The 25208-nt window shown below is 36.8% G+C and overlaps 1 protein-coding gene across 1 annotated transcript in view; it reads right to left on the bottom strand.

The window, feature by feature from the left end:
• LOC134542722 (pickpocket protein 28-like) overlaps nt 1-25208 on the bottom strand; it is a 67942-nt gene that overhangs the window by 2711 nt on the left and 40023 nt on the right. The window contains exons 7-10 of the mRNA XM_063387196.1: nt 22028-22214; nt 21559-21650; nt 19383-19502; nt 11354-11463 (exon numbers count right to left, since the gene is read on the bottom strand). Of these exons, the coding sequence (XP_063243266.1) occupies nt 11354-11463; nt 19383-19502; nt 21559-21650; nt 22028-22214 (509 nt within the window). The remainder of the gene's footprint in view (nt 1-11353; nt 11464-19382; nt 19503-21558; nt 21651-22027; nt 22215-25208) is intronic.

Consider the following 25208-nt stretch of genomic DNA (forward strand, 5'->3'; position numbering starts at 1 on the left):
CTTTAGATAATGTTATTTTAAATCCATGTTAATATAATTAAATAATTTTAATATATTTGTCACTCAATTTACCAAGTGTTATAATTATATGTGAAAGTAATAACAAGTTATATAAACATAGAGGTATTTATATCTAGACGGAATCAAGATTTAATATTTAGCCTTTTGAAAGTAACTGATCCACCAGTTACACAAGTCATCGAAAGAGAGTGAAGTGTGACAAAATGGTATCAGTTTACTGTTTACTCTGTTATTACATTGTGTAACAGCAGGATAATGTGTATTGGTTTGTGTGTACGAGACTGATAAACTAGACCAATTTGCAGTGATGAAATTGAGTCCCTAGATACTATCATAGACAGTGACGATTTTTTGCACAGGATCACACGTAAGAAGTTTAACTGCCTATTGTAGAGGCGTATAATTCGTGGTATGCAGAATTATGTTAACTTTGGAAATGCTGGGATAAAGTGTGAGGTTAACGATGTCACGCCCTTTTAGACTTGCAGATAGTGTACACAACGAACTTTAATATATTGGCCAGGCAAAGAACTGTAATGAATTTTAGTTCAATATATTTTTAAGTAATTTTTTCAGATTATTTAAATGCAATTACATAGTATTTAGACGTCTTGCCTAAGAATATACGGGAGCACCCAGATCTATTATGTAAATTGCAATAAAAATCAGATTCATACATATGTGTTATAACTGTAGCCTATTTCATTTTTTTTTTTTAATTATATTCGAGCTTGACAAAGTATGAAGGAAGCCGCATGAAATTATTGAAATGTGCTTGGTATAATAATAGGTTTATTTTAAGGCTACTTTTTAATACAAAATATAAGTTTAGCTAGAGTGATACCCAATTTATAAAACTTTTTTTATCGCTTGAAGATGAGTATAGAGTTTGTCTAGAAACAAATTAAGTACAAATTAATTTTTCAAAAAACAATTTTAATTGTTTTGAAGCGGAAATTCAGATTTTACCTTCTTTTTTTTAATTGAAAAGATTTTAAATGAATTGTAATTTGTATGTATTTTAAAATTGTGTATACTCCCTTAAGGAAGGGTTTAAATACGTCAGAATAATTGCACAAGGTTGAGTATTTAAATGATAATTCCATATTATGTTGTGCAAATCAGCTGTGAACCCTAGCCGATTGCGGAAGTAGTTGCCTTTAGCTCTGGTGCAGAGTAAAGGGGATGCGAGTTTGGTGGTGAACGTAAATTCATGTAGGCAGCAGTAATGCTGAGTATGCATACATGCAAAATTAATTCAAACATACTAGTTTAGAAAGAAATTTATAACCTATATCCCGGGGCTTGAAATAACATCGTTTACCGGAGGAGTGTTAAACAAGTTAGAAACCAATAACTGCGTCATTATGACCACTAAAGATTTTATGAAATTCAAATTAACTAATTTACTTAAAGCTTTGCAACAATAAGTTATATCTAATAAAACATATTATGTAAAATACATCAGAAAATATATCAAGTTAATCTTGCAGAATCAGGCTAGTAACTAAGAAACTATCGATGGTCAGAGCTAAATATAGCCCATAGCGTTTGTAACTTGCATACTTTGGTAATTTTGTATAAACTACAAAATTGTTGAAAGCTCAAGTTTAAATTTTATCCTTGTAGAAAAATACGATTTACTGAGTCGTGCGGCTCAAACTTGTCCATTTTCTTGAAGACATTCGTACACCTACAAGACGTCTGGCGCGCGCCTCACCTGTCCCCCACTCCTCCCTACGACCTTTCCCCTCCCTTTCCACCCCTCCTGAACTTCTCCTTATTTCCAGGCGATTCTCGTCCTGAACTCCTCACACGCTCTTGTGAGTGGCACCTGGGTTTCAGTTCACTCGTTCACTTCTCGCGGTTGAGGAGTTTTGCACGCCTCCGTTCGCTTTATTATTTTTTATATAAAAAATAATACAAATGTTGTAAATCGTTTTTGCTCTAGGTCTAGTGTTAAATTATAGAAAAGTTTATCTTGGTCAAAACGCCCTGTAATGCGCAGCAGCATATCGAACGCTAGCGCTTCGCTGTTTTTGTTTCAACTCGCGATCACCGCACGGCGCGGCAACTTTCGTAATATCAAGGAGGAAACCCAAAAAGATAGACTGGACGGTTTAGTTGGTCCGGAATAACAAAATTAGGACTCTGTTTATATTTTTATTTAAATATACCTTTCTTACATTTTATTCCCATCTGTTGTAAAAATTTTGTTTTGGTAAATAGTTTTTAAAGTATTGTATTAGTATTATATTTTGTACTGTTTTTCGCGAAGGCTGCAGCCCGTAAATTACCGTGAAGTTGTGTTTTTGTAAATTAACTTCAAGTCCATGTCATGCCGAAAATCTTGTGTTATTAAACAGGCTCAGGGCAGTAATATATTATTTCATTTCTGGTATCATCCTGTCCGGTTTTGGTTTCATAGTTTCCACGCTTTTTAGACATCAAAGCAGGCGAATGCGTACCCCGACTCGTGGTCGGAGTACCTCGAGCTACGCCTCACGGTGAGGGGGGTATTGATTTGTATCTCTTATTTAAGCTTAAGAAAAGCTTGGTGTTAGTGTGTCGAGGCGTAATGCGGTACAACCATTTCAATAAAATCCCTGTTATGTACATGCCAAGAAGGTACAAGATTGAAGAATCATTTAAATGTAAAGCCTAACTATGCTTCTCTAATACTTTGTCTAAATATCTGTTTCGGCGGCTTCCTGGATAGTTGTTTCCTGAAAGAACTAAGGCCATCGTGGTCTTCCGCATTTTCTACTTCCTTTTTGTGTAAACGAACATGGAATATGTACCTCTCCAAGCTGGGATGTGTCCCGCATTCCTGTCTTAGCCGTGTTTGGCGAATCTCGGGCTTTGTGCTTGATACGTCCTTAATTTGCGGCTCGATATTTTCCTGCAGAGTTTTGTGCTTGACGTTATATTTTTAGTGCTAATATTGATTGTTGCCCTTTTTTAATTTTACTGTAAACTCTCATTAATATGCACATATAATCCTATTTTATGTGCAAGAGCTCTTTATATGTTTTTAGTTTTGTGATCATATTAGTTGCCAATTTAATTTATTATATTAGCTATATGCATATTTGTGAAGTGGCTGTGGTGCCCTCTCATGTTTAACTGACTTGCTAGAACTTATTTTAAGCATCGCTGAATTTGTAAACACTGTTGTGGTATCCTCCCTCAATATATGTTTTGATAATTAAGCTGGCTGATGTGGTTTATATAATAAATGTTATATAGATATCAGTCTTTAACACTTTTCCTTTCATTGCTTTAACAAACACTGCCTTGTGCCTTGTGAATTTTTGTTGATTGCACGATTGGAGGCTGCTGAGGTTGTCAGAACTGACCAGTCTTCAGTCTAAAATTTAGTTAACGTAAATTTAATAGACAGCTTTATAACATGTACAAATTTTGTGTTTTATTTATTTGTAAATAACCAATTTTATTATTTAATTTTTATTTAATATTATATGTGAGACATGTAAAATATTGAAAGTTATGTATTTGACATTTTTAACTTTACTCAAACCTCACTACATTTATTTTTCCAGCTAGCGGTAACCGAATTGTTACTTAATAATTGATTATGATAGCATTTAAAATTTTGCTAAACATGTTAAATTCGAAAATGATTTATTACATGTATATGTTCATACTTATGTCCTTATAATAGTACTTAAATTTGTGGTTGGCTAAACAATGAGTATTGTAAAATGTGGGTACACAATACAAGTCATAATCTTGAATTTTTTCAAAGTTTGGTTCAAGCCATGCTCTCACGAAACCCATACTCGTTAAAGATATTGATTATGTTAAATTTCAGGTACTGCTCACATGAGAATTTGCGGCTCTGGTAAGAGGTCGTGTATGACTAATGCTGCAGGTAAGTGACAAAAACTAAGTTTTTCCCAGTGCAAGCTTTTTAAGTAATAATTTTATTCTAATTACAAAAAAATCATTAATGTGCTTATGCTACTTGTAATATTTTTGTTAATTAAGCTAAGATGTAATTATGATTAAAACTAATAAAGCTCGCTTCACATTTGTGAACATATTTAAAGTAAATATTTCTTTTTTATTAAATGAATATAAGAAAGACTTGTACCTATTTTTATAAACCTAAAGAAAAATATTTTTTCCAGTTGGTATCGCAAATGTGAAATCGTTTTGCATTATTAAGATAACCCGAATTCATAAGAAAAATAAAGGTGAAATCAATCACATTTATTTTCTTATCAACCGTGATTAATATGTTGCGGGTGTCATTTTGAGCCCTGTAGCTTGGACAGATGGAACCCCTGGTACCAGATTAACTGTAGCGCTTGTAAGCTTTGCAGGTGGCGTGCCATTCAGGCAACGCCCCGCGCGGCTAATGTTAAGTGACCAGAAGTATGTCAGGTGATACGCAGTGGTCACATGATCCAAAATCGTTATGTGACCCGGATAAAGTTCTTGCGCCATATCCCTCCACCCGCATTTCTATCCAGTTCTGGAAGGCGAAGGCGGTTGGCGCCAAGGAGTATAAATATGGCTCCCGCGAGCAATACAGTGCACTTGGCTGGCTGGCAGCCCGGCGGGAAAAGACCAAAGTCGTCCCCGAAAAAAAAAAAACAGTGCCACCCAAAACAATGCGCACAGCAATGTGCAAGCCCCCAACCACCCGCATGGTAGACTCTTTTCTACTCTGTCAAACTCTTCTTCCTGAACCATCCTTCTGTTTCCCGTATTCAACCTGCTTGGCAATAATGCATGAAGCTTTGCATCCCGCATGTCAGTGCCCAGGGCTTTCTCTGTGTCTATGCAGGTTTTACCCGGGCCCAACTTATCAAGTTTATAGTCTAGAATAGTCAGTGAGAGGAGTTATTCATGGCGCCAATATCTGCCATGGCTGGCCAATCCCCCTCCTAGCACACGATGCATGCTCCCTCTCCCGCATGGCTTAAACCCAGCATGATTAGAGCGTATAGGCTTCGGCCTGAGACGCACTTAGAGTCTTTCCCTACCCCAGACCCCTCCCAAATACACTTAGTTTTAATTTAGGTTAGGAAACAAAATAAAATGATACAGTGCAGATGCCGTCGACACCCCAAGAGTGGGGAAAGCTCTCCGCCGAATAATAGTGCTACGCTGCTTTGACAAACATCACTACGCTAATTATCCGACATTTCTGCCCTTCAGGACATCACACTGCCCCAAATGCGCTCCGACTTGAGATTCTGGACTTAGCATCTAAACTGGGTAAGAAGCACTTGATTTATGTTATGAGTTTGGGCTTAGCTCGATCGCCAGAAGCAGTGGCAGTCATCACGGTCATAGTGTATCACCAAGACAAGGTAACTCGTATGAAGACTGATTGATTCCACTCGTAAAATTTCAATTCCGCAATTTTGAAATCAGTCCACCCACATGGATATTATTATATATTTAGCTAGAAAATCAGGAATAATTAAAAATTCTGAGAAAATCTAATTGTTTGAATTTTGATTATAAAATTTATAAAAAGATAATGGTTTTGCTGGGACGAATTTTTTTGGGAAATTTGCTTTTGGATTGGGATGCTATTGAATGGATATACTAAATAGGACCTAGCACATTACGAATCTCGCCAGCGATTTCACCATTTTTATTCGCTGGGCGAGTGAATACGAAGCAAGTAGAACGAAGTATTTTGTGCTACAAAGGAGCAGTAAGCAATGATGTAACGTGTCAGGTTGGTTTAAGTCAGGTTAATGTGTGACAGTTACCCATGTTGGAGGCAGTAATTAATCAGCGAAGAGTGACCTGTGCATTGATCCCGAGGAATCACTTGTAGTGTTCCTGATACATAATCAGGATTTTCGATGTGCATGCAGTAAGACCAGGAAAATAAAGCAACTTGCTACAGTTTAACATGAGCAGTGAAGCGACACTGGCCCACGAGATGCGGAAGATGGAGTATGGCTATTCCTTCGCCAATGAGCTGAAGTCTTCGCAGGAGGTGTCCTGTGAATTTTCCTCACTGACATGAGTGAACACCGAGTCAAGTGCTGTAAAGAGGTAAAGAGCACTACTCGGCAGATGTGTCGAAGGGAGACAGCGATTTTCTGCGTCTCGGGGACTGGATGCCACCATACCTAACTTGAGGCGAGTTACCACTGGGGCTAATCCCTACACTTTCAGGGAGATTTTCAGGTGTGTCGAAAGTGGGCCTGTCTCCTGCAGGAGAAGTTGACAGTCTTCTGAGCTGTTGCCGGTTCTAGTATCCAAAAGATGACCCAAGAGGTCCACGGAAAAAGGTGTCTGAAGCGAAGATATAGCCTCTCAACACTTACTGCAATCCTTTGCCTCCACATAGCACCGATAGATGATCGAAATATCTGCAAAAGAGGACCCTGATGGATGGAAACAAGCCTCGGGCATTCTCAATTGCCGGAAAGGTACCAGAAAAATGGTGAATGGGCTGAATCTATGGGCAACAGCAGATGCGAATGAAACCTTTTGGGGGGGTTGCAGAGCCATGGTAACCATTGGGTCCCAAAAGTCTCTCTCACTTTGAAGAGACAATGGCAATAGTGTAAATAGAAAGGACAGATATCACCGTTGGTTGTTTGGAAGCAACAGGTCCGAATCAGCAGTAAATCCCTTTGGCCGGGACAAGGGGTCAGGGGAATTATCCAAGGCAGCCACGGTGCTCCTACGTTCTGATGGCTGCTGGTTAATTCTAGTGGTTGGTCGCGTACTCTCCACAACACTTTGGTGTCACTAAAAGTTGGTAGTAGTGCGGGATGAATCTTTAACTGAATATATCCATGCTGTGGTTTTCTTTGTCAGCCCAGTATCGGATGGGTAGGTTTCGCACTTGGTATTGGTGCTCCTATCGCTTGGAGCAAGCTTGGAAAAGGGTACCCTATCCCTGTGAAAAGCTGACCTGGTGATCGACGATATATATACGGTACTAGACTGTAATGTTAGGAGAGGTTGGACAGGCCTCCACCGGACAACGGGTTTTCTGGGTGATTGAGGAGTTCCAGAATGAAGTGGTGGGTAGGCACCAGCAGTACTGGGACTAAGGCACATTACTGCTGGTTCCTACCAGTGTCATGACACAGTCAACTGTCTGGTTAGCTGAGTAAACATAAGGGTTTCTGGGGGTGACGATGCTGGGATGGGTAACCTGAGCCTCTCGTCATAGCTGGGCTCTAACAGCTTTCCCCAATTTCTCCAATTTCGATTGAAAGGAGTGTATCACTTTCTGATGCGGGATTCACCGCCTGTACCCAATATTGGTTCTAGTTGACTGGGGCTGTGGTTTTGGACAGATGCAGAGTGAAAGGGATATTAAAATTGGTAGGTGAGGTCTGGAGGTAGAGGTGCCGAAAGCTCTCTCCTCCTCACATAGGAACACCCCGGCAGGGGTACTCTTTCATGTAAAGGAGGATGCATCCTGCATTTGCCAATTGGTTCTAGTCCTGGTCCTCAATAAGATCTGGACTGTTAGAATCACCGAAGGCTACCCTGATTCTACCCTTAAAGGGCGCACATGTCTGGACTCAGGCAGGCAGACGAGGTTGGCTTGATAACATGTCATGTTTTAATAGTATTTATGTTTGATGTATGTTTATCTGGTACATATGAGACAGTAGGTTAAAGGGTAAATTAGGTTTGGCCATGTCTCACATTTATTGTGAGTGGCAAACGCATTATTTTTTTCAATGAATAATGGCAATGTTAAGAGAATAATTCCCATTAATGTTTCATTTTGACGAGTAATATTTCATAAGCATAATCAGCCTAGTTTGCAGGATGAGTTATATTATACAATGTGCAAAAATCTCCAGTAGAGTTTTTAGGGCTTATATAATGTATATTAAAATCTTTCATAATTTTGTTAATGTTTTCATCATAGCTAAGGCTTGTGTAGGTTAAGCGACTACCAGCAACGAGGCCAGGAAACGTCTAGTGCCAGGCGTAAAGTCCAAGAGTATTCGTACCACGAAAACTTCTTGACCATACCTGTTACATATTTTAAAACATTAAAGATATTTTTGAATCAGACAAGGCAACAATCTTCGAAATTTCGGAACTTCAGTATGTATTGAATATATTACACTGGCTCAAGGTCCAGGTCGTGGTATGTGATGGGGTCAGTGACCGAATGACCGATGTCACTGCGTATATCTTGGATTACCTTGACCTTAGAAGTTGAACATTGACCTTGACATCGTCCTTGACCTTTGATCTTGGTCATGAGACCGTTGACCTTGACCTTGACAATTGACATTGTTTTTTAACCTTTAATATGACCTTCACTTTTGACCTGGACCTTCGACCACAGTTGCCATATTTGATCCCACCATCTTGTCATCGAGCTCCCCAGTCCCAAATCACTGCTAGTTTCGTCATGGTCGCCATATTGAATTCTAATAACATGTTCACCACCCTAGATTGTATCATCACAGCAGCCATTTTGGATGACGTTGACCTTCAAAAATCCTAAAAATCCCTTAAATTTCCTAGAAACTTCGCAATTTCGAGGGAAATATTCACATTTTTAGGGAAAATTTCCTGTTTTATATCTGAAATATTCGAAAATCCAAAATTGGGAATGCCTCAAAACCGTTTTGCCTTATAAAAATTAAACTAATGTCGTAACAGCGCCCTCTAGCAGATGAAAATGAGATGGCGCCCTCCACCAGACGACAACTATATGTCATATCCAAAATGGCATCATCCAGCAGAAGAAAACAAGCTGGCTGCCTTGACGTCACAATAAATGAGCGTAATATATGCCATGGCATTAGCGGTGGGAGGTCAGTCTGCCGGTGGCTTCCGTGGAGGAGGGTTCCGTCACCATTTTATAATCGAATGACCTCGCTGGTTTCCAAACAAGGAATCCATGACGTATGTACATTTTTAATAAAAATATGATTCATAAATTTTTTTATAAAAGTTAAATCGGGTAATAATTACGTAATTTCAAGGTGGCAACTGTAACTAGTGAAATTGTGATGTCATAGTTTAATATACCGTAAGTTTTAATATAATTATATTAATTTAATTTTTTACGAATTTGAATTTTTTTTAAATTCTAGCATAAAAATATGGATCTTTAAGACGGCGACCATAACAAAAAGTGTAACATTTATAGAATCCAAGATGGCGTGTGTGACATAAGTAATATTTTTATTATTTTTTTTAAATTGTAATTAAGAATTTTAAATTTCCCTATACATAAATTGCGTGTTTTCTTTCACTGGGAATAGAACCAAGGACCAAATAGCTATTAATATTAAGTAAAAAAAAATTGGAAATTGTTTTGAAATTTTTTGGTAAAAACTTAAAGAGTTTCAAATTTTTGGTCATAGTCAAGGTCATGACATCGGTGGCTTAGGGAGGATTGCTTTTAGGAGCTTTAAGCTGTTTTTAGGAATTTTGGTTCTTTGAAAGGCAAATATATTTTGAGGAATTTCGAACTTCAAATTTGTGAATTTTTAGGGAATAAAATGGAAATTATTTTCTAAAAACTTTATTTTTCACCTCGAAATAGAAACATTTTGAAGAATTATGTGTCATTTAAAATCATTTTTGAGGAATTTTGAGTCCAAGGTGGCCTCCGTGACGTCAAATCCAAGATGGCGGACTGCCACCACCACACTTCGATTCCATGTCCCAGTATTCCCTATTATATACTACTGTAGTACATTTTTGTCGGTTTCAAAAAGTTTGTGAAGATCTGACTCATTTTAACCTTATAGTACTTAGTAATGACCGGTTTTATATAATCGCAACAATATTGCGTAATATTAATCTTGCATTGTCGAAGTAAGTACCTTCTCTTTTTGTTTATAAAGTTAACAATGGGGTTACAATTATGGAATTAATTGAAAGCAATTAACACAAATATTATAGATATTTAACTTACCTGTTCGTACTCAGTTTCATAGAAGGCCGTTGTCAAATCATATTGCTAGTTCATTATGCTAGGTGCGTTTATCTCAAAAACAATTATAGCTGGAGGTTTGCAACAAGAAAAGGGTTTAGTTAATCAGATCGTTACTTTAAGAAACGGCAATTAAATAATTTCAGTTATTCTTGGGATTTTTTTATGATGAATAAATGTGACTTCCTATTAGTTAGGACGTTATTCGGTTTGGTACCATTTTACAAAATTAATTTAAATTTATAATATCACACGTATTGAAATTTTGACACTCGAATTTAAATGATTCGCTATCTATGAGATGGTCCTCAATCCTATTGTCGGTTTGGGAATATGGAATAATTAGTAAATTTTTTTACATTTTTCTGATAGGTAAAGAAAATGTTCATTTATTTAATAACCAAAAATGTGATATTAATTTGAAAATTATTAAATTTCACCCATAGAATTAAACACTTTCACATATTTATGTACACCAAATTTACAGAAATGTATGTTATTATGGTAAAAATAACATATTTTAGCTCATTTGGTTCACGCAATCGTGGCCTTCAACTTTATATTTCTTTTTTTAAGATTCACCATAAATTCTTTAGTGTAATTACTAAAAAAATATGAGGTAAAAATGAAATTCTTTAAAACTACTCAAAGTTGCAATGAATCATTAATAGGGGCAGGCATTTTCCGCGAATAAATCTGAACGCCTATTAGTCTGCAAAAAGATATACCCGTACTAGCGGTTTATTCCCTGTGATTGTCAGTCGTCTGCGAGAGAGGTCGATTGCCTTATCTGACCGAGCCACTCAGGACGCGTTTGCTTCCACTCTGAATCACTGTGATTGGTTTTGAAACAGTCGACATGTATATTAAAGCAGGGGTGGAGCCAGGGGTGTGGGGTGCGGTTAGGGGTTAAACCCCCCCCCCCCCCTTATCAACAAATATTTAATTAATTTCTTATTCATCACTCAAACAAATTTCATATTAAAATTAATAAAAAATTTATTATTACAATATTTAAATTTAAGTACCGAAATCTGCTAAAATAGCACTATTTTACACATTAAAATCCAAATTTTCCCGGGGGAGGAACCCCGGATTCCCCACTTTAATACGGGGGGAGGGCATGCTTCTTAACACCCCCCATACACAAATCCTGGCTACGCCACTGTGTGAAAGAAACTCGCCCAATCACGAAACACAGACGATGCTACAGTGTTTTGACTTTCAGCTGGTCTCGTATTCTTTTCCGTGAAATCTGCATGTCCCTAATCATTAACCAAAAGAAAGTTGTAAAACAGGAACTGTGATGGTTTGTGTCGAGAGAGATGCTCAGAATGAAGGTGTGCCAGGGGAGATGCAGAGGCGAGCCGTTGAGAGGAAGCTGCACGGACCGCAGCTGACCGGACTGGCGTGCGACTGCCTGGCCGCCTGCACGGACATACAGTACCACGGAGAGACGTCCAGCGCCAGGCTCTTCTGGCAGGAGATGGTCGCTGCTAGAAGCCGCAACACTGGAGGCGCCGCATGGCACGGGTTCGTGTGGTCATCCGTGTGGCTGCGAAGCTTTCTCATTCTAGTCTCCTCTCCTAACATTTTTCAAACCCTTAACCGAAAAAAAAAGGGGTTGACAGTTATAAATTAATATATTGTTACGAACGTGAGCAAGGCCGGGACACGTGCAGGTGCAGAGCTGGCTGGCGGCTGCTGCAACATGATATGCGCCGCGCGCGTCTGGAAGATAACAAGGATTGTCGCTTTTCCCCCCCTCCTTCCCAACCACTCCCCGCGCGACACCATGCCTTTGACACGTAACTGAAACCTGCCAGCTGCGGAGTTACGCGAGCCGCCGACACGTGTTTTCGAGAGATTTCTGCCGTCGTGTCGGCGCGGAATGACGCGAATGGCCCCAGCCGCGCTCGGGAAGTTCTGGAAGGTGACTGTGCCTATATATATGTGCCCGGGACGCCGGCCAAGAGTGAGTCCGAGTCGAGCAGTGAGAGTTCAGGCGGGAACTTTCCCGCGGCGGAGTCTCCGGGGCGATCGGTTTACGGGCGATAATTTTACGTGATAACGTCATAAGAAAACAATGATGAAAAATTGCATACTTTTGCATTTTCAAATATTATTTACAGTTTTTGCAAATTTAATTTTAATAATTTGTTTAGATGTAATCACGAACAATTAGTTTAAAAGCCCGCCTTAACCTGTTTGATATTCAGGAGATTTTCTCGCACTGTGGTTGGCCGGTTCTTGCACGCTCGGCTTAGGTGGAACGTGACAATTTTTCGTGCGTGCAGCCGGCGTTCAACGATTTATAAGACGTTAACAAGTCAAAAAAAATTATAAGATAGTTGTATTACTATAGTAATTATAGACATTGGTCATCTCAAGTGGGTGTAATTTACTATCTACTTTAGTCCGCATGAATTATTTTCCAGCTGTTTCTGCTGTGTGGTACTCGATAACTTATTGGTTACTATCGTATGCTTGATATTAACGGTTTTTCTATTCCAATAGAAAATAAAAAATATACATTAAAATCTATATTTCAAAAGTGACATTTGTATTTTATCATTTGTTTGTCCAACCAGCAGAAAACGATGCAAGGATCCACAACGTTCCGCTTTAAAACATGTCACCTTCTTCATCTGTGACTTGGATGCAGTGAAGACTTGCATCGTCTTGTTTATTCGTGTTACCTGTTGTTTACTTTTGTGTGGCCTATGTGTTCGGTGAATTAATTTTTTTAATTCTACGTCGATGCTGATATATTTTGTTTTTGGTCTGGATTTTTTGTTCATTTTTATGTTTCACGCTCTTGCTTCCCGTCTGGTTCTTGGCACGACGTGTTCTGAGATCTGTGACTAACGCTTTGATTATCTCCTCTTCGCTCCAACTTGTTAGATGCACTTTGCTTAGTTAAGATTCCTTATCACCTATATTGAATATTAAACTCTCTTAAAGCTATGTAAACTAAATAAACATTAATGAAACAAACCAAAATAAAATAATAACATAAATCAAATTAAAAATTTTATTCTCCCTTACTCATTAGATATTCTTGGATCCCATCTTTGGCTTATTATTTTGTCGCCGTATCAAATTTCCTTGTTCTTAGAGCCTGACAAGGTTTTCAGGGCTCATTGTAAACATTAGGTCTGCGCCCTACACGGGGTGAATGTTTTCTTGTGATGACATCGAAATGGGTGATTAATTACTTGTGCTGATTTTATTAACGACAGCCCTATATTTATTAATTTCTTCATTTGCAGCATCAAAATGTTAAAACTTCTGGTTGTGGTATACACGGTGTTTTGGAAAACACTGACAACAGCCCTGTTTGCACCTTTTAATTGGTTGAGTTTTGAAAAATGAAAATTTTCTCTGACCTTAATTTGCATTCATAGTGTTATATCTCAGTTTATTCACTACCACTATAGTAGATGTAGAGATATGAACAATTTATTTTATAAAATAAATTTATATTTTAAGGCCCATTATGGATACATGTAATCTTAAAATCGATAATTGATTTTATTTCGATAAACAGAATTTGACATTTTTTCACCCAATTAAGTGGGTATTTGATCGTTTTTAACCCTATAGCCTAATGTTTAGTTTAGCAAAGAACCTTACAAAGAAAGAGTTTTCATCGAAATCAGTTTGTTTTTGCATGATGCAAAATCAAATAGACAAACAAACAGGAAAACACAGTGACAAAATTTTAAAATCTCCATTTTTTAATTCTAACCAATGTAAAAGTTAATTCCCTTTAATTTTAATTCATATTTGCAATGCAAGGTTTTTTTTCAGCTAACGTTAATATTCTTCTATGATATTAACACTATTGTATTACTTGGCATCAGTTATCCAGCATAGATAGAAATATTGGGTGTTTATTTTTAAACAGTCAAAAGCTGTTTTTTCTATGCATTTTGACAAATTCAAGTAGGTGGTGAGAACTTAGCGACACCACGAAACCATGGTTTCTAATATTATAGCTATTTGATGTTTCTCTTTTCCTAGCACCGCAAGATATTTGTTAGGGTGAAACATTATACCAATAAAGTCTTTTTTATTACGTAGTATTCGTTTGACTGAAGGAGTCTGTATGCAAAGATGGCTTTTTTTCCAATAGTATATATGTTTTTTTTTATAAAAGGCGTTTTTAATTGCATTTAAAACATGCCTGTAGTATAGCATCTTTCTTCCAAACACTGATGTACATTCCATGTTACAATTATATATTTCGTTACTATAAATGTTGCCAATAAATTATTATTTATTATAATGACCATTATTTAGCTAATTTTATGTGCAGTTAATAACGTTTTTTATATCTTATTTTTTAAAATCCACACACCATTGATTAATATTTGACATATTTTGTTCTTGTTCTAGGGCCAACATTAGTCGTGTTGTCGTATTCTTTAAGGATTCGCACTTCGTGAAGTACATTAAGAGCGAAGGATTTGGGGCTACAGAGTTTTGGGGTGAGGATATAGTGAAGTTTTCAGAAACGTTAATATTTCGAGCTGTAATATCATTATTATAATAAGTTTACGCTCAGGAAAACAGGTTCAACGTGTTTAAGCCACGTCATGCTTGTTTCTAATAACCTATTTTACCAAATGTCAGTAGCAGTTTTACAGTTTCATAGTTTTTGTGAAAATAACATCTTAATTTGATAGCTGAATATATAAAAATAAGTTAATTTAACAAGTGAAATAAACTAGTTATAATATTATTTTCATTTTAATCAATATTAATAACTGAATATTTTATAATTTTAAATTTTTTTGGCTTAATGATTATGCTTAATTTTTATTGATTTTCATTGAATTATTTTGTGAATGACGTGTTTGTTTCTTCTAACGTTAAATTATTTTCTTTTTCAGCTAACTGTGGTGGAATTCTCGGCCTATTTCTTGGAATGAGCATTCTTAGTGTCTTAGAAATTGTCTATTTCTTAACGGTTAGGATGTGGTTAGAACCCATAAAGAAACGAAGAAACTGATGCAATAATAATTTTTTATCAAAAAGTTAATTCATGTCCTTTAAAATGTGTTTCTCCTATTTACTAGATCAACCTAAGGCTATACTTGTTTATAAAGTACGTGTCTTGGTTTCAACTACATAATGCAGTGTTCAACTGCAATAAAAAATATTTTTTTTGAAAACTGAATTTTTTAAAATTTTAATGTTAGGTATAAAAATACTTGTAACACAATGTTGAATTTTTTATTCTTTAATATGTGCTTTTACATTGATTTTCATAAATTATTTTTTTAGAATGTTATAGTATCCTTACTCAAGCCAAAAAGCTTGGGCCTCAGAAAAAGCAGTAGACATATACTATCTCATACTTAAATAATAAAAAAAATATCAAGTTCTTTAGAAAAACTATTTAAAAAATTACTTTAATAAATTGTGAAAAATTAAATTTTTATTTAAACGTATTTGTATCAAGAAGTGAAACAATTTACGTAACTTCACTACTATGCACAAAATAAACCTGAACATTTATTTTTTTACTATCGTGTATGACTAAGAATATTTCTGCAATGTAGTAAGAAAGTGTCGACATTTTATTCTTTTATCATTATATACTAATGCAATGCCTATTAATTATTTAAATGTTTTTTTTCATGTCCTGGTACTTTTTTTATAATTTAGGACTGAATGCCAGGATTGTTATTGAACGTTGTGAAAGCTGTTGGTGAGAAAAAAGAAACCAATTGCTCTTAATAATAATATTTATGTTCTTTATATTTTTCAATCTCAGATTAAATGTGAAAATAATATATAGTTGGAAAATTATACTAACATGTCCATTTTTCATTTATAAACTAATAGACCTAAAGTGACCATCATCGTAAAATATTACATGTATTAATAAATAAAAAGCAACACATTTACGATGAATCAAAAGATTACATGAGTCTTTACAAAGAACCTTAAAAGTACTTAATTGTTTGCACAAAAGTTTTCGTTTTAGTTCGTGCTATTGATCCGCATAATTCTGAAACGTGGTGTTTATAAACGTGACAAATGATTTGTTTTGAATGTAGTAAGTAATTGTTTATGGAAGATAGTGCAATAGTTCCAAGAAAATATAAATAAATAATATTTTGTTTTTAAAAATTATAAACTTTTACGTGTATTAATTTTGGTATAGTTATATTTGCGCCAGTCTTGATAGCTATAATTATTCAGAATAAATTGTAATATTTTAAGGGACAACCAATTGAAATAAACTGTCTTTTTATAAGCGATATTTTGAATTTCAGCTGCGCTCACTAAAAATTCAATAACCTTGAGTTTCACCTGAATACTAAACATTTGCATCACGTTTTGAAGAGTGAGGTAAAAAGTAATTCAAGTGATTACTTTCGTTAGAAAAATGAACGCATAATATATTCATTGTATAAAATGTTATCAATACCTAGTAAGCATTTGTGAATATATTGCAAAGCAATGATGTGAAAAAGTGAATATTCAAAGTAGTTATATTTTAAACGCTTAGGTATGCCTAGTGAGATGTGTGGCAACAGACAATAAAATCATATGCTCCTTAACGATTGAAATTCCACATGTGTACATACTGTCTAATCTATAAAGAGTGTTTAGTGTTGAGTGTGATTTTTAACTGTTTTTTTTTATTTCGATTAGTAATTGAATATGTTTTTATAAATAATTATTGTATATTTACTCAATAATATATTAATTTATTTTAATATAAACAGATTAGTCCAGCGTTCCTCAAACTTCAGCCACAGTTAAGATATTTCGTTTAGTACGATGAGTGTAATTTTTTCTAAATCTCTTTTTATTTATTTCAAAAACACATGTTTAAAGATTTTTCTACCTTTAACAAATGTATATTTTATTAATTAAGATTTTTTTTGCGAATATTGAGGATACATAATGACTTCTGTTTGTTCATCTGGAGTATTGGGAAATGTACATGTGTTAAAGTTCCTCTCGTTTTAAACGTCAGGTGTGCAAAATTTCATCAAAAATTACCTAAATCATGTCGCAAGGTATGGAAAAGAAAAATAAGGGAGGTTTATTTAAAATATTACCAGGTAATTTAAGAAATTCGGAATCACTCTCTACAAAATAAGTCACAATACAAAATAAGAGTCGCACCCGTGTTTCCGTACCATGTGCGTCTCTGCCTGAGGACGGGAGCAGATAGCAGTTCCCGAAACGTCGCTTGTTTCTGTTTTATAAAACTGTTGTGTTTGTTTCGTCTTTTCGTTTGGTCGTGTTTTAGTCTCGTTTTGACTGTTGTACTGAATTTTTTTGGGTTCAATATTTTTGTGCTGTCATCATTTGTGGGGTTTTTTTTCGTTTCTCCTTTGTTTTTGTTTTTTTTGTTTTTGGAAAACTATTGTGTTTGTTTCTTCTTTTCGTTTTGCTGTGTTATTGTCTCGTTTCAACTGTTGTGCTGAATTTGTTGGGTTCGGTATTTTTGTGTTGTCATCATTTGTGGTTTTTTTTCATTCTGTTAGTCCATTTTTCTTTGTTTTTCTTTGTTTGTTGACCATATTCCTGTTATGGAGTATTGTGTGGCGTTAAATCCTGACAACAGCAATTTTTTGCTTAATTTGTGTTTTTTGTCATTTGTGTTTTTTTGTCATTTGTGTTTTTTTGTAGTTTTCTTCTACAGACATATATGTGCTAAGCAATGGCGTATGTCCAAAAGCTTACATCAAGTCATGCACTCCCATTGCACAAATCTTTCAAAGATAATACAAAATAACTACATTAACAACATACATTAATTTAGATGAGTTGGTGGTAATATAAACCCAAGCAAAGAAGTTAACATACTTGAATTGCACGTTACCCTCGCCTCAATAACGAACAAAACACAAACAGTACATATGTACTTACCGCAGACGACCCGATATGGCCTCGACAACCATGCTTATTCATTGCTTCAATAGAAACTGAAGCAATTAGACGGAAGCAGAGCTCGAGAGCGCTTGATTGCATTTCTGTTGCTCGTTCCACGCATGCTCGGAGCCGTGCCCAGACCTTAGTGTGAAGTGGGGGGGGGGGGGGGAGGTGTTCACGGTCCGCTGTGACGGGAAGCCTAAGATGTACATCAAGTTCTGTCCCTGCCCGAACACGCCCGAATATTCACCTGAGGCCAACCTCGGGGTTTATTTGTATATATATTTATATTTCTCTGTTTATTTTAATGTAGCTATACTAACCTAACTAACCGTCCATGGTGTTTTAATGTAGCTAACCTAACCGACCATTTTTAATATTTGAATTCATTTTTCCTGCGTAAAAATAAAACAAATCCCGAGGTTGGCCGAAGGTGAATATTCGGGCGTGTTCGGGCAGGGACAGAGCTTGATGTACATCTTAGACTTCTCCGCTGTGAGTGAGACAACGAAGCGCAGTCGCTGCCACTTGGATGGCACCAGTGCCATACGAGGCCGTGAATTCGTGTAGTGAACAGGAGTTGCTACTATTTCAAACGTTATGGAACTAACGCTATCAGTCTGTTCGTGCACTGAAGGGGACAATTAGTAGTATCTCAATGATGCATGCAGTTTAACTTCAAATGCGCAGGTCATTGTACATTCTAGTCAACACAATACCTAATAACTAGGGGCAGGCTTTTTTTTTTTTTTTGCGAAAACATGTGAACGCCAATTACACTGCAACTAGGTATACCCGCACAATAAAATTTGTGCATTTTGTAGGAGTTGTGTAAATATTATTTTTCCCCTTTGTTAAACAATAATAATTTATTTTCACAATTATATTGAAATGAATTTAATTATGAAGCAACATTTATGAATATTTCTTTTATTTATTCTATTTTTCTACAAATTATTTTTCATTATTTTTAAACAAAACTTAAAAAGATCTGTGTATTTCATTTACAATAATGTATAACATTAAAAAAAGAGTTAATTAATGTGTTTTAAGACTTTTTACAAACTCACGTATATATGAGGAATACAAAAACATGGTAAAAATACGGTAATGAATAGAGATCTTCAAAATTCGCGGTTTCGATGACCTTCAGAATAGACTGCACATACCCCTGTACACTCGGGCAAATAACGCAAGTTCATTGGCTGCCGACTTGTAAGTCGTCTCAGCTGGTTTGTCTGTGATTGGATCCTTCTTTGGTTGAGGGTTTATAACTGGTTGAGATTCGTCCAGATTAACAGTAAGCCAATAGCAAAATTTTGTTAGAGGTATATGTGTTTGAATTCTAGCCTATCACCGAATGAATCCGCGAATTTTGCAGGTCTCTAGTAATGGATATATTACATCCAATAAAATAAATGAATCAGGAGCAATATGATATAAAGAGTCTATGCAGTTTTGTAGGGAACATCGTCCAGCATGTGAGCGCTAATGGTTCCGCCCAAGGATGGCCTGGTATTCCCACAGCAGAAGCGCTGCTTGCTGCCCGGCTCAAGCCACACGCGCAGGGTCAGGTAGTAGCCCATCTCCACTATGCTGAGCACGCTGATGCCCAGGAACAAGCCGAGCAAGCCGCCGCAGTTGGCTGCAACAAAGCCAGCAAATATAAATTGTGAAGCTACTTGTAAAGCTGGTTCATCATTATGCTCAGCATGTTGCTGCTCAGGAAAAAGCCCAGCAGGCCACGGCAGTTGGCAGTAACAAATCCAGCATCTGTAAGTTGTAAAGCTACTTTTAAAGACTGCTCATGCCCACTATGCTAACCATGGTTTATTCCATGTGTCAAGCCCATCTAATTATCTACAGTAGGCTGCAACAAAGCCAGCCATTATAAGATATAAGCTACTTGCAAAGCTTGCTCCACTTAACTATGCTCAGCACGCTGATGCCCACGAACAAGGCCAGAAAACTGTCATAGTGCCTTGCAAAAAAATGTAGCAAAATATTAAGTGTATAGCTACTTGTAATGATAGCTCATTCTCTTTATGCTGTGTATCCTTATGGACAGTAAACAAGTACAGCAGATTGATGCAGTTGGCTCCAGAAAAATACCAAAAATACAATGTTTAAATGTTTGTAACGTGAACTATTGTCATTAAAGTTCAGTATGATGATGCCCAGGAAAAATCCCAGCATACCAATGTGGTTTATTGCAACAAATTTAGTAATTATATGTCGTAAAGCTTACATATCCTTATGCGCAGTATACTGACGCCAAGAAACAAGTCAAGCAGATAGCTGTTGTTTACTGACACAGAACAAAAAAAAACATATAAAGCTACTTAGAAAGCTAGCACATCTTTAAATGCTCAGGACGCCCAGGAACAAGCCCAGTAGCTCACGACAGTTGGTTGCCACAAAATCAACAACTATTAGCTTAGAAACTATTTATAAAGCTAGCTTATCTCTACAAATCTCAGCATGCCAATTCTCAGGAAACAGCACAGCATACCACGAGAGTTGGCTGCAACAATTCCAGTAACTGTAAGTTGTAAAGTTTCTTGTAAAATCTAGCTCATCCCTAATATTTTCAGCACACATATGCCCAGGAACAAGCCCATCAGTCCACTATATTGGGCTGCAACAAACCCGGAAACTATAAATTGTTAGCTTATATCGACATTTCTCAGCACGATTATATCCCGGAAATAAACCAATAAATCACCGCAGATGGCTGCAACAACAAAGCAGCAACTGTTAGTTGAATAGCTGATTGTAAAACTAGTACATTACAACTATGCTCAGCAAGTTGATCCCCAGGAACCAACCTAGCAACCACTGCTTTTGGCTACAACAGAGCCAGCAACTATATGATGTAATGCTAGCATAATTTCCCTATAACTCAGCACGCTGGTACCTATGAACAAGCTCATCATACCACTGCAGTTGATTGCAACAAAACCAGCAATTATTACATGTAAGGGAACAATCCCCACAGACCGCTACAATATTTTGCAACAAAGTCAGAAACTATGCAATTACTCACCTGGAGGTTCAGAGAAGAATTGTAATGTATTAAAGAAAGTATTTTCCTTGTAGGTTTTAAATTTAGTAATCTCATTCTTTATGTTTGAAATTTTGTTATTACGTTTTTTTAGTTATACTTATTTTGCACATTATGAAACAATATGAGAGTGAATTTTTACGTTACGCGCGCAACATGCAGCGATATTTTCCCAGGTTGAAAAAAGGATACATACAAATAACTACATTCAAATAAAAATTATAAATACTTTTAAATCTTGTAAGCAATATATATTGTCTGGTAATGCGGTTGGTTCCTGGTTCAGTATTGAGGATGGGTTCAATGACCTACCGCCCTGACGTCAAGGCGACTTTCTTGCATTATGTTGACTATCCAAATCTGCTGAAAAGGAACATAAAATTTCCCAAATTTTCACCAAAATATCCAGATTTTAGGAAAAAAAATTACACCGATAAATCCCACGAAAACATAAATATAAAAAATTCCTTATTGAATGGAAAATTGTCCATTTTATTTTTCAAAAATGCAGGAGGCTTTACATGTTCAAAAAGTGGCTTAATTTTCCATGTGAAACGGTTTCTAGGTAAAATAAAAACTTATATTTTTTTTATGATTTTGTTTTAGTGAGAATTTTTATTAATTTTTGATTACTTACCCCAAAAGTCTGTTGTTCCAAAAATTTCACTCCTCTTGCTGGTTATGAACTGGGAATCCTTAAAGAACACAACCACGCGTCCTATGTTGGCTCTGAAATCAGAACAATTTCTACATTAATGGCGTGTCATTTTATCCGTTAACCCGTTGCTCCATCTGACCACTTGGCATTTTTCCGACGCGCCACTAGTGCATAGACTAATTCAATCAACTGCTACAGTCAAACTGAGTGACCTGCTGGCTTGTATAGCGAGCTAAGGGTGGGGGAAGGACCATCAGACACAGTCATGTTCAAACATGTCACGGAACGCTCGCAGTTTGCTGGGAGCAGCATCAGCCCGGTTATCTAATAGCCACACCACGCACTTTAAGAAGTACGATATGGTTGTCAATACTATGCGGTAAGGGACGGTTCATGCGCGTGCACACAATGAGACGTGCAGAATGTGGACGAGACGGAGCGCACTCACCCGTCCCACTCCGGGTCGGCGGGGTCCATGTTCTGGGCCACCACCATGTTCCTCCAGGAGAAGACGGCGGTGGACGTCTCGCCGTTGTACTGCATCTCGGTGCACGAGGGCAGGCAGTCGCAGTCCACGCTGTCGTCCAGACCCGCGTCGCCCAGTCCCTGCTCCACGTCCCGCTTGCGCATCTCGTCTGGGACAGACACCGCGCGGCCGACATGGCGGTCAAACATGGCCCAACATGGTGCCCTAAGGTGGGGCCAATATGGTCTAACATGGTGCCCTAAGGTGAGGTAAACATGGATCAATATGGTACCCTAAGTTGAGGCTATCATTGCCCAACATGGTGCCCTAAGGTGAGACAAACATGGCCCAACATAGTGCCCTAAAGTGAGGCCAACATGGCCCAACATTGTGCCCTAATTTAAGGCAAACATGGCCCAACATGGTGCCCTAAGGTGAGACAAACATGGCCCAACATGGTGCCCTAAGGTGAGACAAACATGGCCCAACGTGGTGCCCTAAGGTGAGACGAACATGGCCAAACATGGTGCCCTCAAGTAAGGAAAATATGGTCTAACATGGTGCTCTACGGTGAGGAAAACATGGACTAATAAGGTACCCTAAGTTGAGGCAAATATGGCCCAACATTGTGCCCTAAGATGGGGAAAACATGGCCCAACACATTGTCTTAAGTTGGGGCAAACATAGCCACACAAAACTGCGTGTACATGGCCGAATATAGCACTTCAACGTGGGGAAAACATAACTTTCCCCGCTTACACAAATAACAGCTTCTTTCAGGCGATTATGTTCTATCCCCATAGCATGTGGGACGAGAATGATCATTATTTACTGTCCCAACAAGATGTTTTTACACATCGTTTATTGCATTAATTATTTCTTGTGATCATCGATGTCATTAAAGATGGATGATTTGTGAAATGTGACTGGAGCAGCGATGGAAAAGACCAGTTGTGTAAACTGGAACACTCCAAGATAAACCTACTGTACTAGGTCGTATGTTACATTTTCGACTCTCGAATTACCTGGTTTACCTCTGCTGTTTAACTGGAATCCGATAGGCCTTGATGGCAGGCGAGTGAAGGCAGCTTCCACAATTTCAGTCGGGAGATTATAATTCAAGTATCATTCACCTACGTTTGATACGCATGATCCATACGAAACAACAAAATAAATATAGTCTAGTGGTGTTTTATCACGGGATCGAAGAACATGAAGAGTTATTGCACCTTGACTAATCCAACGACCAGAGAAAATTTCATTCAAAAAAACATTTTTCATTACAAATTCCAGAGTGGTAAGTGCACCAGCTGACTGGAAAACCTCTAGTTTCATGTATTTTGGCTTAGTTTTGATAGTAGTTCAAGCTTTTATATTAAGTAAATTGGTTGCCTACTCTGTTGTCTGTTTCATGTATGAAAAAAAAAGGTTATTTTAATAATATTCTTGGAGAGAGCACACAAAATAATTATTTTAGGAATGTTGAATCATGTTATGCTATTATATTATTTTGACTTTGTCAGAAAGATGTCGTGCCACTGTATTACAGAATATTTCATTTATTGAAAACATACGAAGACGCCCAAGACGTCAATTAAAACTGTGCTCGTATACGTTTACCAATTATGAAAGCATTTTCGACCCTTTTAGATGGTCTAATCCTCCGTTATGTGGAGCACATTAATCTTTGTGGACATGCAGAGATCATGTATGGAACGAATACACATTTGGGTTGGGAGAGCAGTGTGCAAAAAATTTGTCCTCTAATGTAGTGAAAAAATTCAAGATGTTCTTTTTGAGAGAATATTGGTAGCAGACCCATTTCTCTTGTACGGTAAAAATTATTTTTGGTTTCTTATTCCAGTAAATTTTTTCCCTTCAACCTGCCCTTTTTGAAAAGTTAAGATCTCTGACGAGACCATTTAGTTCATTCTTGTTGAAATGTTGAGAAATTGTTGACATCCCATCATAATCACTGTCACCATCATTAGTATCAGAAGGGTTGTTATAGGGACAACGCTCGCCCTCAGAAAGCTCTGTAAGCTGGTGAAATGTTGGGATCGGTACTTCCTTTGAGTGAGGGACCGGGCGTCTTGCAGAGACTAAATCAGGATTAGTTCCCTTGCTACAGTGGCTTAGTTTATTAGACAGAAACAACCGTTATCGATGTGGTTTTTGAGTGCTCTCCAAACCATCGGTACGCTGAATTTCAAACTTTTTTTTTCTTTTCCCGCTAGTTCACTGGCGTAAATGTTCTACACAAGTTATACAAACCAGATCCTAAGTGATTATTCTTCTAAACGTAGAGCTAATACATACTAGGATTGTACTATCTTCGTTCATCTAAAATATAGTTTTAAGTCTTTGGCAACCGTTGGCAGCAGTGTCAAAGAAATGTTACATTAATACCTATTGGTGATTGGAAACTATTTGAATTCGCTACAGTCGATTGCGATATGTCAAGAAAATTATTGATGCATTTGCCGCAAGAGCATATGTGTTGAACTTTAATGACGATATAAAAGCACAAACCGATATTTAAAATCTACTACAGAACGAAACTGTCTGAAATTTATATAGGTTTAGTTTAAATGTAGTTTATATTTAATATGGAATGTATTTTGATGAATGAAAAGCCATATTATAGCATTTTACCATTGTAGAAAGCATTTTCAATATTTAACGTATGTATGTCATGTGAAAATTAGTTCTAAATGTAGAAAAACTGAATTTTCCGTATTCATAATTTGTATTATACCCGTCTGTTTAAAACCATAAACATTCTTTAAGTCCGTACAATGTATTTCTGTTCACGCTACATTTAAATGAAGTCTTATGTTTTCTGAACCACCAGTTGTTTGGTTCATTCTAAGGTTTCCAATGACGTTCGTTCGACACTCAAAACACAATGGTGCAACATGATATGTGGTAGAATTAAGATCGAACAAGTTAATGATACAAGATCACGCTTGAAATCTAATTGTGTAACTGGCAACAAGATTAGCGCACAAAGAACATTGCAAATAATAGGCCTTCTAATTAATTAAAAATATATATACATACCAGAATTACATACGTATATTATGTGTTTTTTGTATCCATTCATGTAGCAATGTAAAAAGGCAAAATATTCCGCTTAAAGCAAATAAAATATATATAAATA

Source organism: Bacillus rossius, assembly GCF_032445375.1.
Source record: "Bacillus rossius redtenbacheri isolate Brsri chromosome 9 unlocalized genomic scaffold, Brsri_v3 Brsri_v3_scf9_1, whole genome shotgun sequence".
NCBI lineage: Eukaryota > Metazoa > Arthropoda > Insecta > Phasmatodea > Bacillidae > Bacillus > Bacillus rossius.